The 15,905-nt window shown below is 36.9% G+C and overlaps 2 protein-coding genes across 3 annotated transcripts in view; one reads left to right on the top strand and one right to left on the bottom strand.

The window, feature by feature from the left end:
- The window catches only part of ppp4r4 (protein phosphatase 4, regulatory subunit 4), a 41,639-nt gene extending 36,542 nt beyond the window's left edge, over nt 1–5,097 (bottom strand). The window contains exons 1-2 of the mRNA XM_088924847.1: nt 4,239–5,097; nt 1,120–1,193 (exon numbers count right to left, since the gene is read on the bottom strand). Coding sequence (XP_088780973.1) covers nt 1,120–1,193; nt 4,239–4,328 — 164 coding nt within the window. The 5' untranslated portion in view covers nt 4,329–5,097. The remainder of the gene's footprint in view (nt 1–1,119; nt 1,194–4,238) is intronic.
- A 957-nt stretch (nt 5,098–6,054) lies between these two features.
- ddx24 (DEAD-helicase 24) lies at nt 6,055–15,535 on the top strand. 2 transcript variants are annotated; one of them, XM_088925163.1, is made up of 9 exons: nt 6,055–6,101; nt 6,763–7,631; nt 8,348–8,752; nt 9,449–9,602; nt 10,864–11,379; nt 11,926–12,001; nt 12,313–12,501; nt 13,040–13,169; nt 14,860–15,535. In XM_088925163.1, the coding sequence occupies exons 1-9, from the start codon at nt 6,055–6,057 to the stop codon at nt 15,087–15,089; spliced, it is 2,616 nt and encodes an 871-aa protein (XP_088781289.1). In that variant the 3' UTR covers nt 15,090–15,535. The 2 variants fall into 2 exon arrangements, with proteins under 2 accessions (XP_088781289.1, XP_088781290.1); XM_088925164.1 differs by lacking the exon at nt 6,055–6,101 and adding an exon at nt 6,130–6,200.
- The last annotated feature ends 370 nt before the right edge of the window (nt 15,536–15,905 follow it).

A 15,905-nucleotide genomic window follows, 5' to 3' on the forward strand; every position in this document is an offset into this window, starting at 1 on the left:
ATTATACATTGTAGTTCTTCAAAGGGAATGAATGAAGAATAAATTCATTAGAATGTATAGACATGTTGGCATTTCTCACTACTATTTCACAATAATTGATTAGATGACAGAAAAACAATGAAAATAATATGATTCTTCAGAACGTAGGAACATGGAAACCGTAGAGCAGATAAAAATTAGATTATAAGTAACACACAAACAAGGCTGACTACTCTTCTTCCTCTGTTGAACACTTGCAAACTTCTCCCACAATTGTTTTCTTAAACACTTCGTCAGTACAAATATCTTTAAAACCTTTTGAAAACAATACTGCATTGTACAATATCAGATCTGCCAAAATGCTTTGGTACAACAAAAGAAAGAATACCTCAGGGAAATTTCAAGTGGTAAAACCAGTAAAGGTATTCTTTCACAGCTTGGGGTGAACTCTATATTTTAGCAGACATCACGGATTCAGGCTTGGGTGTTGTCATTATCCATACAGTAACTGGAATTTCACAAGGGCACACATGGCTAAGTGATGCCAAGTTTGACATGTCCTGAACTGCTACCCAGCCTTTAACTGATCCTGAACTTTTCTGAGTGCAGCTTTATAAGTGAGAGCTGCATCGATAATCCAATCCCTACTAACGTCCCTGCCAAACACTGTAGGATTCATAGGATGAGAGGTGACAGATGGCTCTGTACCTTTAGAAGAAAGCATGCATGGTTCTCACCAACTACATGGTAGTAGGAGGATCTCAGCAGCAAAATACAGTTGATTAACAACTGGATATTTCAAATTACGGCATAAAGTGGAATCAAAGTTAAAATCCAAGATTCAAAATGTGGGACACTAAACTAGAACATGATATAGATGCCAGTTCACCCAGAGAAACAGTGCAGATATACTGTAGAAATGACATAACTTTATTTATTACATAGGAAATTCCACTCATAATTAAATTGATATGATACTCCAGTCAGAACGAAACCCACTAAGTTCTTCTGAGGCCACCTGGTATACGCCAATCCCAGAAAACAATTTAAAAAAAATGATGTCAGTCCTTTCTTTTTGCAGCCTCCTTGCTAAATGTGTGAAATTACCTTTAGCCATGTGTCAGAAAAAAGTCTGGATACCTGAGAAGGTAGACAGCTCGCTCAATATCATTGAGGTCTTCATCCACAGTCAGCTTTTCAATTTCCTCTGCAGTCTGCAAAGTAAGATAGAGTTAAGGAGGAGGTCTCTGTTTGTCACTGAAGTATGCATAAGACTCAATGGCAGTGATGATACTATTAATATACAATGCCGTGCAAAAGTATTCAGAACCTTGCACTGTTTTCATGTTATGTGATTTTAAAGCTTGTAGTCATGACACTTTGAAGCAGCAATTACTTGTCATATGCACAACCTACTCCAAACCTGAATTAATTAAGGTGCACAATAGTATATTAACAAGCCACACGATTACAGTAGTTGAGTGGCCTCTGTCTGTTTGCCATAATATTGGCTCAGATTTCAGATTAAGTACGAGTAACTCTCTGACGTCCCCCAGTGTAGCAGTGAATTTCAAGCCAAGACTCAACTATGAAGACTATGAAGAATTTTCTAAACAACTCACTTATAAAGTTGTATAAGTGCACATATCAGGAAAAGAGAGTAAAACATTTCAAAGATCATTAATATCTCTTTGAGCATGAGGAAATCAATCATTAAGAAATGGAAGGCACCCAAACCCTCTTCAGACCAAGCAGCAATCACTAAGTTCAGTGGCTCAAATGGTAAAAACAATATTCTGTTCACTTCACAAAGGGTGCTTGTTGGTATTGAAAAAAACATCTCAAATCACATGGAGTTTGCAACTAAGCTCCTGAGTGGCACTGCAAATATGTGGCGAATGGTTTTGTGGTCAGACAAGACAATTTTGAAAAACTTTGGTCTAAATGCAAAGTGTTGCAAACCGAATAGAAAGTATTGCTACAGTAAGTCAATGCCATGCCAACAGTCACGCCTATAGTTCTGATTCTCCTCAGCAGGACCTGGGAAGATTCTCAAGGCTTAAGAGAATAGAGATGGAGTAAAACACTAGCGAATCTGATAAGAATATCTGCTTCAGACCTAAACGTAACTAAAATTCAACTTTCATCTGAACAATGACCAAAAGTGCAGAGTGGCCCTAGAGTGGCCCAGTCAAAGTTCCATTTAAGATTCCGTGGAAAGACTAGAAAACTGCTGTTCATATACATTCCCCAAGCACCTTGACACAACAAAGTGTAAAACTGCCTAGACGAATTAGCAAAATTTACACCAAGACAGTGTGTACTGTCACAGTGGTACTCAACTAATAACACTTTTCTGTGATTGCTGCCAAAATTGCTTGCATCAAAAATTGAATTCAAAGGTTTGAATACTTATTCAATCACTATGCTCTATTTTTCCTCTCTTTAGTTTTGCTCACATTTGTTGCAAATTACTTCCTCAGCAAGTCTCCAGTTTGAGCACTTGGGTTCTGAATAAAATACTAGGTTTAAAAACAAATCAGAAAATGGGACACCATAAGAATGGTCTTAACACTAGCATTGTACTTATATATTTAGTGTAAATAAAAAACCCAAACAGAATGTTTTGACTAGATTACTAAGTAAAAAGTCAAGCCCTGTAATGAGGGAGGTTTCGGACTATTCATAAAAGCAAAAATCAAAATCAACTCATATGCTGCACTCTGGAACATACCCATGCACAATTCTACATTGCTGCATTATATAATTTTTGTTAACCAGGTAACCAATGACCTAAACAACACAAGCTCAGGCATAACCCAGTCAAATAGGTGAGTAATCTTTGCCAGTGGCTACTGGCACTGTATTGTACCAGGCCATCCAAGGCACTACTAGTGGTCTACATCATGTATCTACAAAAAATACTACATTCAGAGAACAACAGCAGAACTGAATTGCCCTTTTTCATTTAAAAATGACTCAAACGAACGTTACTTCACACAATATGGAGTGCTGCACAATGAAATATGTTTCATTCTTGAATGTAGGTGGAGAGGAGGTGGAGTGTGTGGATGGAGGAGTAGGAGTAGCCTATTACTTGAATGCCTTTTTCATTGTAAAAGCTGTCATAGAACCCCAGACAAAAAAAAAACTCTTTGAAAATACCCATTCCCCCAGGAATATTTTATGATGCCACCGAACCTGAACACACTGCACTAGACGAAAACCACATCAACGCACAATAACATTAATATCACTTGCTTTCCATCACAGTATGTATCAACATACTGTACAAGTACATTATAAGGTAATCAAACTGAAGAATAATTGACTTAAATTATTAATCAATCACGCAAGCACGGGTAAACATTAGGAATTATTAAAACGATTATATATCACGTTTAATAAAATGTAGCATCCGCAAGTTTACAAATCGTAAGCCATTTCATTGTTCAGTGGGTTAAATGCATAGTAAGGTTTCGGCTGAGGTCTTTCAATCTTAATTTATTGTCCAGCGAGCAACATTATTTTCACAAACCCGGAGACCCGGCGAAAGGATTCCTCCAGAGTGAATTCTGACAGAAAACTGCGTCACGCACTAAAAATGGGGAACCCCCATTACATAGTAAGCTAGTTTTAGAGGCTCATTTGCAGTAAGAGCAGTGAATTGTATGTTTTACCCAACAAGATACACACAGATTCATTTCAGACAGATCAAGAATTCCAAATGTTGTCGTAAATACTTGTACAGTATGTTACAGAATGCATCAAAGAGCACGTACTGTTAACATTAAAGAATACTATATACAAAGTGTAGAATACAACATGCAGCATAAATTATCCATGCTTGAATACCATAATTTGAAATATATTTCATCAGCTGTTGCCCATATCTTTTCAACTGCTCAATGAAATTTTAAAATCGTTGTGAACGTGTAATTTATCCCCAGATATATACATTATTCATTTATGTAACACTATTAACCGTATGTCTACCAATCTGCGTTTTAAATGGTCAAATCGTAGCAGCTGGACGGCTTTTTTAGAATTAATGAAAGTGTCTTTTCAGACAATTATATAAATATCATATCTGAAATACCTAAAATTCATATTAAGCATCTTATTTGAAAATGAAGTTACACATTCCACAAACAAAAATGAAAAGATACAGATTACATTACTGACATACGAACAGATACAGACAGATTTACAAGACACACAAATACCGTTTTTAATGTGTTATATAAATATTAAAATACCTTCAGACTCCTGCGTACAGGTCTTTCAATGATTGCGAGGTCTTGTAGGTCATCTATTTGCCCGAACAAACTGGACTGGTTCAACGTCATTTTGTTGAAGTATTAAGTCTAAATTTTCTCTCTGCTGGTATCAATGCTCTATCATGATCTTGTCTCTGCCGTGACTGAGCAATAGGTTTCTTTGATTTGGGGAAAGCTGAATTCCACCCACGACAAAGCCTCTTTCGGCAAAACTGTATGTTGCCTTACAGCCTAGAGGATTACGGTCGTGTCAGTCTATAACATTAAAATATAGGTATCCGGAGTGTTTCTTCACATGATTATTTTGACTGATTTGAATAACTTTGAAAACATGTTATCCTATTCTCTATCGACGACCATTTAGTGTAATCTACAGTTCTTTAAAATGTCCTGGTCTCGCCACAGCACAAGATATTTTCCACGACAAATGCTTTCAGGTTGAAGTTATTTGAAAAGACTACAGGCAGCGTTTGTTCTTTTCGTAGAAAAGAACCGAAGGAAGGATTAAACGAAGTCAGTTCACGCGAAAACTCAGTGTCCGCCCAGTTATAACTTTTAGCCTCTTCCTTGACTGTTTTTCAGTCTCTCCTTTTCAGCTTTACATACAGTAAATCCTCTACTCTATTCCTTCTATAGAGGCCGGCTCTTCATGTAAAATTATTCAGTCTGAAGATTTCTGCATACTGCATAGGCAACTATTGTACAGTTCACCTGGCATTAAATAGTTAAGGTCTTCAGTTTTAAAGTCTTAATCAAACCCAATAAGGCGAAAATACGTTTTGCTACACTTGCACTGCTACCGACAGCCTTGAAAGGGATCCCTGGACTGACATTCACTATCCACACAGAGAGAGCTGCACAGTGCAGCACCTAAACCGGTCTCCATGGAGACGCGGCACTACAGCAAGCCGTGGCTCAGCGCTGACAAATTTACCGCACTGTGCGTTAAAAAAACACAGCCGCGTCGGAGACCTGAGAAAGCCCCGTGCTATAGTTCTTTATTATACCCCTTATTTACAGACAAGGTTTATCTACGAATGTGTCTAAGATATTAACTTTAAACAACGGTGTTAGTATGGCCCTTGTGTTTCTTTTTTAAATAAATGAATCACTGATACTGCATGTTTGGCATAGTTAAAATATTTCCATATTAGTAGATAGTAGACAATAATTTATTTTTACACATTAATACTCAGTATTGAAAGTTTGCTTATTGTAGTTAAACGTCAAATAACCAAATATAAGATTAATCGGATCCGTATTACATATATATGTCAACGTAATAGGCAATACTGTTTCTGATGCCAAAAAAATGACACGGTACACGCTATGGAATAGGTTATCTGAGCTTTAACAAAATGTAACCTTCGTACAGTCAGACGATGCTGTTTAGTTTCACTAGCTAAATATCGCCATCACATACATTTGGCCTCAATGTTTTCAACACATATTTATAGCAGTTAATTGAAATTACTCACAAAACACTAATACGTTTCATTTCTTAACTACGACAAAATGAAACAATTGTCGATGAAGTCTAACTGTATGTGATTATATGTGAAGGAAAACGCGTTACTTGATTTTGAATTTTCTCATTTAAATCAGCGAAAATACAAATAGAGTTGTATACAAAATGATTCTGAAATTCAGCATCCGACAATTACCAATGAAACAATAAAAGTAAAACCGGATTGTAAGAACGACCTCTAACACAAACCAATTTGTTAAAGCATGCTTGCTTTTTGTGACCTGTTAATAAAGTTATTCAAACTTACTCGCATCTGATTGGTGCACAATGCTTGTGTCCGCCCACATTGACATGGCTGCGCCCTCGTGCAAAGTGTGAGTGTTTCTTGTTTTCATGTGGAATGTAGTTGATCCATATTGTCTTCAGACGAGAAAGCTATCAAAAAAGTGATACATTCATTTTATTTATAGTGGGTACGTGGGTATTTTTGTTAAAATGCCTGCTGGTGGCATACATCTTAAAAGTTTACCATCGTAATGCTGTGCAACTTCAAAGCTCTATCATCTACGCTAGATAAAATGAGGCGTTGCGGTAATATAGAAACAGTATTTAGAAACATTCACTGTTCTTTTTCTTTCAGTGTAAATTGGGTATTTATACATTGCATAATTAAAAATAATGTAGCCTAATTCTTAAAATTAAAGCTGCTACTATCAGTTCGTAATGATGCAGAGAAAGAATATTACAAACGTTCTTTCTTTGATGATTATTGGTTATTTAAATTTCTAAGTCGTGTTTATGGTGAAGGAAGCGAATTAAGTAGCCCTTCTTTTTTACAAATTTCAAAGCTAAAAAACGATACTAACCATTTATATTATCTTTACTGCGTATTGTTAATTAGACAGGTTATATTTTATACAAGACATTTCATAATACATCGTTTTAATTGGAAACAATATTAAGTTTAGGTTCACAACAAAGAAGCAGGTTTCCAGTCTTCAGAAAGGTTAATTTGACCTTGTCTTTGTGTTTCAGAAAAATGAAGACTAAAAGATCAAAGACGAATGTTTTGAAGACCACGTTCAAATCCAAACGGGGGATCCAGGTGAGAGGAAAGTGGAGTCCAGTAGAGATCGACCCTGATCTCTTCTCAGAAGAGAACATGGGAGGGCTGATATGCTTTGAGGAACTCAGAGACTACAAGCTTGTTGACTCTACGTTCACCGAGGAGAAGAAAGGCAAGAAAAGAAAGTTGGCAGTCGAGGAAGACTGTAATTCTGAGGTCAGTGAGGGACAGCCAAAGCAACCTGCTAAAAAGAAAAAGAAGAAGAAGAGTCAGACTCAGAAGGTGGAGCCTGGAACTGGAATTGAGGCAGATGGCAAAACTGTCGTAGATGTTCCACCAGTGGATGATGTTTCCACTCTTCAGGAAGACAGTATACAAACCCAGACACAGCTAAAAAAGAAGAAGAAGAAGAAGAAGAGTCAGACTCAGAAGATGGAGCCTGTAGGTGATACTGGAATTGGAAATGAGGCAGATGGTGAAGATGCAGAAGACGTTCAAGGAGTGCCACAAGTGGAAGATATGTCCTCACTTCAGGAAGATGGTGTACAAACCCAGGCACCGCCAAAAAAGAAAAGAGAAAAGAATAAAACAGTAGCAGAGCCTCAGGTAGCTGAACTTCCAAAGCCTAAACAGAAGGTGAAAAATTGGACCAGTGCTGCCCTTTCAGTGTCAGGAAGTCAGAAGTTGGATATGTCTGCTTGGAAAGATCTGTTCATTCCAGAACCAGTCCTCCAGGCACTAAGCTCCCTGGGATTTAAGGCACCTACTCCTATTCAGGCTTTGGCTCTTCCTCCTGCCATCAGAGACCATATGGACATATTAGGCGCAGCTGAAACAGGTGAGTGAAAACCGATGCTGTTCTTTGAACAGAACAACATCACTACCCATATCTAGTGACAGTATAACTGAAAATGCTGTGTGATCAAATTTGAATCAGTCTGGTCCGGATTCTGATGTGCTCTACAAATGTCACTGGGCTGAGAGTCCTGTTGTCTAGCAAGAGATGAATTTAGTTTTGAACAAGGTTTTGTGGGTCAAAGCGGAATAAACACCAGCACCCTGTACAGATCCTTTTTTACAAAGAATAACAGAAGGTATAAATGAGGAGCTGCATAAATCAGCAGATTGCAGTCCTAGTAGAGCTACCCTACCATTAGTTTCCTTGGCAACAGTAAGACACCAGCAGGTACTGGTTATAAAAGAATATACAGTACTTCACTATTTTGTATGTTAGGGTGGCTGTTATTTTATTATTTATCATTCTGTATGTTTATGTATTATTTATAATACATAAAAAATGTAATTACATTTGTTTTCTTATCTTGGTAACTGAATACATTATAAGAAATCAATTCAAATATCCCTTGAAATAATCCCAGCCAAACCTCTATTAAAATGGTTGATGTGCAAATTACTTCTGGCATTCTGAAAGCAAGTAACATTTCAAAACGAAAACAGGTAAATATTTAGTGTTTGTGATTATACGTTTAATTTTTCCCCATGTGAATAACACCATTGGTTCATTATTCATATCCCATGCCTATCTTCAACCAGGAAGCGGAAAGACTCTGGCTTTTGGCATCCCCATGATCCATGCCATTTTGGAGTGGAGGAAAGCAAAGGACGGGCAGAGCAAGGAGATGGTTAACAACCCGAAGGAACATGGGAGAGAAGTGGGGGCAGTCTGTCTGTCTGGGCCAGAACCCCAAGAGACACCAGCGGACGGGGATTCAGATGGGGATTCAGAAGAGGACTGGGAGGGGGACAGTCAGTCGCAGAAGCTGGGTTGTGTTAAAGTCATAGAGGATATGGAGTTTGACTTCAATTCCAATCAAAAGACTAATAAGTCCAAAATGGAAGACAAGCAACAGAACCCGTTGCTGGGGCTCATCCTCACCCCAACTAGAGAACTTGCAGTCCAGGTGAAGCACCATATAGATGCTGTGGCAATGTTTACAGGTCAGTAGTCAGATTCAGGCACCAGTCCTGGGAAAACATTCACACTACCCAAAGTGCTCTAGCTCTGTTTTATCAGTACATACAGTAAAAGGGCTGAACGTTTTTTTTCTTGGCAAGCCACCAGGATAAAAAAAAACCTGTCATTCTTCAGGACTGGGCATCTGTGGTCTATATATTTTTTTTCATCTGCAGTCTACAGGACACATTTATTTACAGTCTTGTAAATACATTCTTATTTTCAATTAATATCTGTACGTTAAGAACATAAAAAGTTACATTCGGGATATCCTTCTAGCCCATTGATGTGCTAGCAGCTAATCCAAGAATCTCATCCAGTCACCTTTTGAAAAAAGTCAGAGTATTGGGTTCAACAACGTGGGAGTTGTTCCAGACTCCCACAACCCTTTGTGTATATATGTCCTTTTCCTTAGTTTCCTCTTGTGTTCTCTGGTTTGTACTTCACAATGTCAATTGAGTTGACTTTATCAATACCTTTGAAAATTTTAAATATCAATCAAGTCCTCTCATAGTCTTATCTTATCTGTGTAAGCAGGTAAAAGTAGGTAAAGAGATTATGATTCTAGAAAATGTGTGCTTGTTCAGTAATTCATATTTGCTGTACTGTGGTTCATATGTGCTGCACTGAAAAGTTAAATCCGTATGAAAAATTGGTGAAAATTCAACTTTTGTCTCTAGGAATTAAGACTGCTATTGTTGTTGGTGGAATGGCTCCACAAAAGCAGGCAAGAGTGCTAAACCGCAGGCCGGAGATTGTGATCGCCACACCAGGACGTCTCTGGGAGCTGATTAAGGAAAGACATCCTCACCTCTCTAATCTCAAACGGCTCAGGTACGATATTTGCAGCTACTCCAAACCCATGTTTTGGATTTCAAAGCTATTAATTAGCACACAGAGTGCACATTCATTGGATAATATGTATTATAGGGAATTTGGTTTGTCTTTATTTATGACACATTGCCCCGTGCCCACTGGATTTGAATGTCTGAAATTTTAGATTTTGTTTCCATGAGAACTATGAAGTAGTTTTAAACTGAAAAGTTATTATTTTACTTGCCTATTTTTAAGACATTATTTTAAGTAATACAATTTTAAGAATTGTATTAACTCTTTAAAATATTGACATTTTATAATTCTTCCATGATGATTTTAACATTGGAACAAATAAGAGTCAAAGAATTATATTTAAATTGTAGAATTGTACACATGGATTCAATTGCAGTGTTTTTGGATTTTTATATTTAGTTGAAACTTCTAAATAAAAGAAATGATCTAAATAATTGTATTTGCAACCGTCCAATTAAAGACTGACTACACTATAATTTCAGAAGAATATTAGTTTGGAATTCAGAGCTCTCTTAAGTAAATGAAGCTTCATTTCAGTTAGAAAAAAAACAGAGGAAGAACTATCCTTTTATATCCAAATTAACACCCTGAATTCAAGTAAAACGTTTCTTTAAAATAATGACTCATCAGCATTTCAAGGTTGTTTGTGCCTAGTGGCTACATTTTGCACTAGCTGCAGTTTCTCCCAGCTGCCTCATTATAACTTAAGTTAGAAGCTACTTCAGTTAGTCAAGCATTTAAAAACCTGTAGACCTAGTGACGTCTTGTGAGAACTGTCAACTCTTCCCCGGCTTGTCTGTCTAGTCAGTCTATATCTTGCAATACCAGCGTGTCTTACTCTGAAGGTCTTTAGGTTTCAGAAACTGTTGTCAGACAATAGCTTTGAGGAAAGATGTGTTAATTTAATTTATTATTAATCATTTGGTTTTACTTTGCAGTATAGATCATTGTATAAATATAAAAAAATAGATTTATATTTGTTATCTGATATAAATATGTTTTTAAAATATTAAAATATATGTATATTTATATTACGTATTTTTTATAAAATATAATTTATATTTTAAAAAATCTATATAATTGTATAGATAATTGCAATTACTACATAATGATTGAAATCGTAGGAATTATGTTATTATTGAGCGTGCAATTCCACAGTTCTGTGTGACAAAGCTCTTCTGAACTGTTATGTTCTGTGACAAAAGTACTTGTAAATACTAAAGCTAACCACATTCTGTACTGTCAGGTGCCTTGTCATTGATGAAGCAGACCGGATGGTGGAAAAGGGACACTTTGCAGAACTGGAATCTCTCCTTGAGATGCTGAACGATGTGCAGTTCAACCCCTTGAGGCAGAATTTTGTGTTCTCGGCCACACTGACCATGGTGCACCAGACACCAGCCAGAATCCTGCAGAAGAAGAAGGGGAAGAGGCTTGATCAGAGGAGCAAGCTGGAGCTTCTGATGGAGAGAGTGGGCATCAGGGATAAACCCAAAGTCATTGACCTGACCAGAAAGCAGGCTACCGTGGAGACTCTCACTGAGACCCGCATCCACTGCGACACCGAGGAGAAGGATTTCTACCTCTACTACTTCTTGCTGCAGTATCCAGGCCGCACCATGGTGTTCGCCAACAGCATCGACTGCATCAAGCGCCTCAATTCCCTGCTCACGATCCTGGACTGCACCCCACTACCCCTGCACGCCAACATGCACCAGAAGCAGAGGCTGAAGAACCTGGAGAGGTTCGCCGAGAGAGACAGGTAAGCTTTTCAAAGCCTTAGCATGTTTTTTTTTTTTCACAAGACCACAAGACTTATTTGTTTTTGTTTTATTTAGCTTTAATAATGATCAAAGTATTTGCCTGTGCTGTGCACATTCTTTGAGGGCAAACATATGACACATGGTTTAAAAATTACATTTTTTGTTTGTGGGTCATAAACATGCCTGTCCGAGTTGCTTCATTCATTCAGGAAATCTGATTTTTCTAAAGGAAGGTTCTTCCTCCAGTCATTCACATCTGTGTGAGAAGCAATGGCATCCGCTATCTCAAGACTTTGTAATAAACTTTATCATCTTGAGAAATGAGTCTTAATATTACAGTTGTTGGGTAAATTCTCTAATTGTATATAGAAGATTAGTTTTTAATTCTCAAATGAGTCACCATATATCCCTGTACATCATTCTTTTCAAAAGTTGAATACATTTTCTTTATAACAGAAGAAAATAAACTATTTAAAAGTCGTCTGGTGGATGTTGTCTGGTTTTGTTTTCATAATACTAATTCCTCTTTATGTTTTCTTTTCCAGTTGTGTTCTCCTCACGACAGATGTTGCAGCACGTGGGCTTGACATTCCGGATGTGCAGCATGTTATTCACTATCAGGTAAAAATACCCACACCAAGATCACATCCACTGAAAATACTTTTTCTACTTGTTACTGTTCTTTAGAACAGTACTGTGAAACCCTGGTCTTAGAGAGCCACAATTCTCTAGTATTTTTTTAACACTACTTCTATAAAACCTGGAAACTATTTAAATTCACAAATACCAAGTTCAGTTAAATACGAGCTGGCATTGAACATAAACCCCCCCCCCCAAAAAAAAAACTGGCCCTCAAGGATTTTCGTTACCCATCCCTACTTTAAGCAGACTAGTAAGTGTCCCATTTGTTTAAACTTTGCTCCTCTTGTTAGGTTCCCAGAACTTCTGAAACATATGTCCATCGCAGTGGCCGGACAGCCCGTGCCACCAAACAAGGTCTCAGTTTGCTCCTGATTGGGCCAGATGATGTGATGAACTTCAGGAAAATATACAGAACACTTGGAAAAGATGAGGAACTCCCCATGTTTCCAGTGCAGTCAAAATGCATGGTAGCAATAAAGGTAAGTAATGCCAGGTCATCACGTTTTATGCTGTTTTTGGTAATGCCTAACAGTTAGTCTGCATTTCTAATGCATTTAGATCTGAAGTTATAGATATTTTTTTCTTCATCTGAACAGCCACTTACTGTAAAATGCCAATGCTATTTCATTTGAGAAAATTGACTACAAATCTTTAGATGCCAGGTGTGTTACATCATGAAGGGAAAGAATTTCTAGACATTAAAACTACAGTCATTGAGACTACATTTTTTTACTACGTAGGTAACTACTGTTTCCTATGGGGAAAGGAAGTCTGTGATTACTTAACATCTCCACTTTTTTTCCAAATTAGGTCTAAATTGAATGCACCACTGTCAAAAATCTTATACCGTTTACCAGTCTTAAACTTTCAGAATAACTGTTTGTAACTTCTCTCAATGTGATTGAATCTGAGTGGATTTTTGTAATGCTTTTCTCTTGGCTTCAAGCTACTTGTGTCCAGTGGTATTATGGTTTAAGGTGCAGATTGTGCACTTGACTGATGTGGCTTTCTTTGTAGGAGCGTGTGAATTTGGCAAGGAAAATAGAGAAGATTGAATACCACAACAATAGAGCAAAGCACCACAATTCTTGGTTCCAGCAAGCTGCAGAAGCTCTGGAAATAGATCTCGATGATGATCTCCTCATAGGTAAGACAAATTTGTGTTCAGCCATCTACAATATGTAACAGTGCACTGTTCTTCATGCTACAAACAACAGGAGAAAAGCCCTGGGGTTCAACAATTTGAAATCACAAAGACAAAACTCTTCCTTCATATGAAGAAATATGGTCAGGTCGGCAAATGTCCGCTGCAAAACCACATGCAGAGCATCTTTCACAGCTCCTTCTAAATTTAAAATTGCAGCATTCAGATGTAAAATGAACACTGGCTTTTTTTTAAAGAGCACTCAGCCACAGTTTGTTTTATTAAATGATTAAAAAAAATTCCAATTTTAAAATCACAGGCTACAAGTACACCCCTAAATCCCAAATGCCAGGCTGGGATTCCATCTCTTCAGATTTCACGTTCTACTCAAATGTCTGTAATTCTGCACTGTGTAACTTTCAGTTTTAGACTTTTAGATAAGTCTGTTTCATGGTGCATGTGACAAAGATTAGCAGCAGTAAAAACTCATGAAAGATGACAATTCTGGATGAAAAATAAGAATTCAGAAATGACTGGACTGAATTGTTTGCATGCATACCCAGTTGAATTGGGTTCCCAATATGTTTAATTAGCAATTTAAAAATCAAAATAACAAAAAGATTAATCTCAAGAGGAATTTTGCATACAGATATTTTATGTTCATTTTATGTTCTCGCTGGTTAATTTAACACCAGTGAAACAATTCAAAGAGCAGAACAATGAGCTTGACAACGAGAAATTGAGAAAAGTTATTCTAAACATACAAAGATTGTTTTCCAAGGATACAATTTCAGAAACTAGTGGAGAGGGCAGCTTTGATGTATAATGTAAAACCCCTTGAAGCTGACATGCCTTTACTGAACTTTTCTGATTTTATCACATTTTGAACTGGAATTAGCCAAGTTGTTGAGCTCACAAGAATGTATTAACTTGGTGACATACCTTGAAAATCTCTAAAGGCAGAATTCTGCCCTGGCACAAAAACCCATGTGGAAAGAAATGCACAGACTCTACAAACTGAATGAATTTCTTTCATAAGTAGTACTTCTTACGACTCGGCTATGACGCACTGAAGAGATCTGGGTTTGGCATTCTTTCCATTTTTGAATCAATTTACCTATGAATTTTTAGTTGCCAATCCCTGCCCTAGTGGGTTGTGATATATAAAGTGTTGTTTATACTGTTATTTTGACAGTTGCTCCACATTCTGTTAATTCCCAGTGATGTCATTTTTCATGACTGATGGTAAAAAAATGTGAAATTACATTAATTTCTCAGAATACACTTACACCATACCACAAGAACCATGCAATTGTCATGTTTACAGATTTGAGCAAAACATTTTTGTGAGTGGCTGTTATAATCACCTATTCTACAGTCATTATTTTACACAGTTACATTGTCTTTCTTCTTAGTGTGACTCACTGTTTATTGTCCATGTTGTTGACTCGAATTTCTAACTTATGTTCACTTCAATAGAAATAAAATATTTGCTGGTTTGTGTAAGATCTGGTTTGATTTTGCGGGTGGAAAAATGTATATGTAACCCTTGAGACATTGTGAGATAGTAAATTAAGTTGGTGAAATGCATTAGTGTGCTCACCTGTATATATTTTTATAGATGAGTTTGCATTCTCCAAAAGAGTAACAGGAGCTTTTAGAAATAACCTTATTTCTTCAATGTGTTTTTCAGGGAAAAGGAAGGATGAATATGAGGATAAGCAGCACCAACAGATGGTCAAAGGCATGAAGAAACACCTCAAACATGTGCTCTCTCAGCCTATATTTAAAACCATGATGAAAACTAAATACCCCACACAGATGGGCAGACTGCCAGTCTTTGACTTGCCTGCTGCTAATGTGGAGAGGGCACTGGACACCGTGTCAAATCAGAAGCAGAAGAAAAATAAGCATCAAAAATAGATTAAATCAGTTTTGTCGATGATTTAACAGACATTTCAGAGTAAAATGCCACTTAACATTATAAATACAGCTATTTGAAATGTAGCATTTTGTTCATACATCTTTGAATATGGACATTGCAGCATACATGTTCACATATCACCTGGATTCCTATTTGAACATGGACTTTTTAAACAATCCAGTTATCAGAAAACAAATGAATGAAACTTTTCTTTTTTCTTAATATTAATGCACAGTATACATTTTTACATAACGTGACAAACTGAAATAAGGTTAATTCTAACCTAAGTTCCAGTTTGCAATTTTATACCGTTTCACTTATCCATATGAATGTAATTTTGTAAGCTTCTAATTTTTTTTAAATCAAAGATTTTAGATTTTAGAAAGTCTCAAACATATGGAAGCATACTAAATTAAAATACTATAATAAATTGCTTTATAAATACAACATGCAAGTAATTATTGTCAACAGAAGTGCAGTGTAGCAGGTGACATCACAAACGAATCCACTTTTCTTTGTGTGCTTAGACAGGATATGCGGCTATGAAACATGCAGTGTACAGTTAAAGTCCTACACATCTGTCCTCCAAAATGTGTGCTCACCACCTGATATACCAGGAAGATAGTTCTGCTGCTTTTAATTCAGTATGTGACATCATACATATCATCTTCCAAGTACCCTTCTGTTTTCTTGATGTACTGAGCTTTATACCATTTATGAATCACCCTGATTATGAAAGAACAAAAATGGCTTTGGATTAAAAAAGTAAAATGGCACTAAAGTGAAACAGGCACTAGTACTGTACTTCATCTAAC

The sequence above is a fragment of the Atractosteus spatula genome, chromosome 9 (genome assembly GCF_055471065.1).
Source record: "Atractosteus spatula isolate fAtrSpa1 chromosome 9, fAtrSpa1.hap1, whole genome shotgun sequence".
Lineage (NCBI taxonomy): Eukaryota > Metazoa > Chordata > Actinopteri > Semionotiformes > Lepisosteidae > Atractosteus > Atractosteus spatula.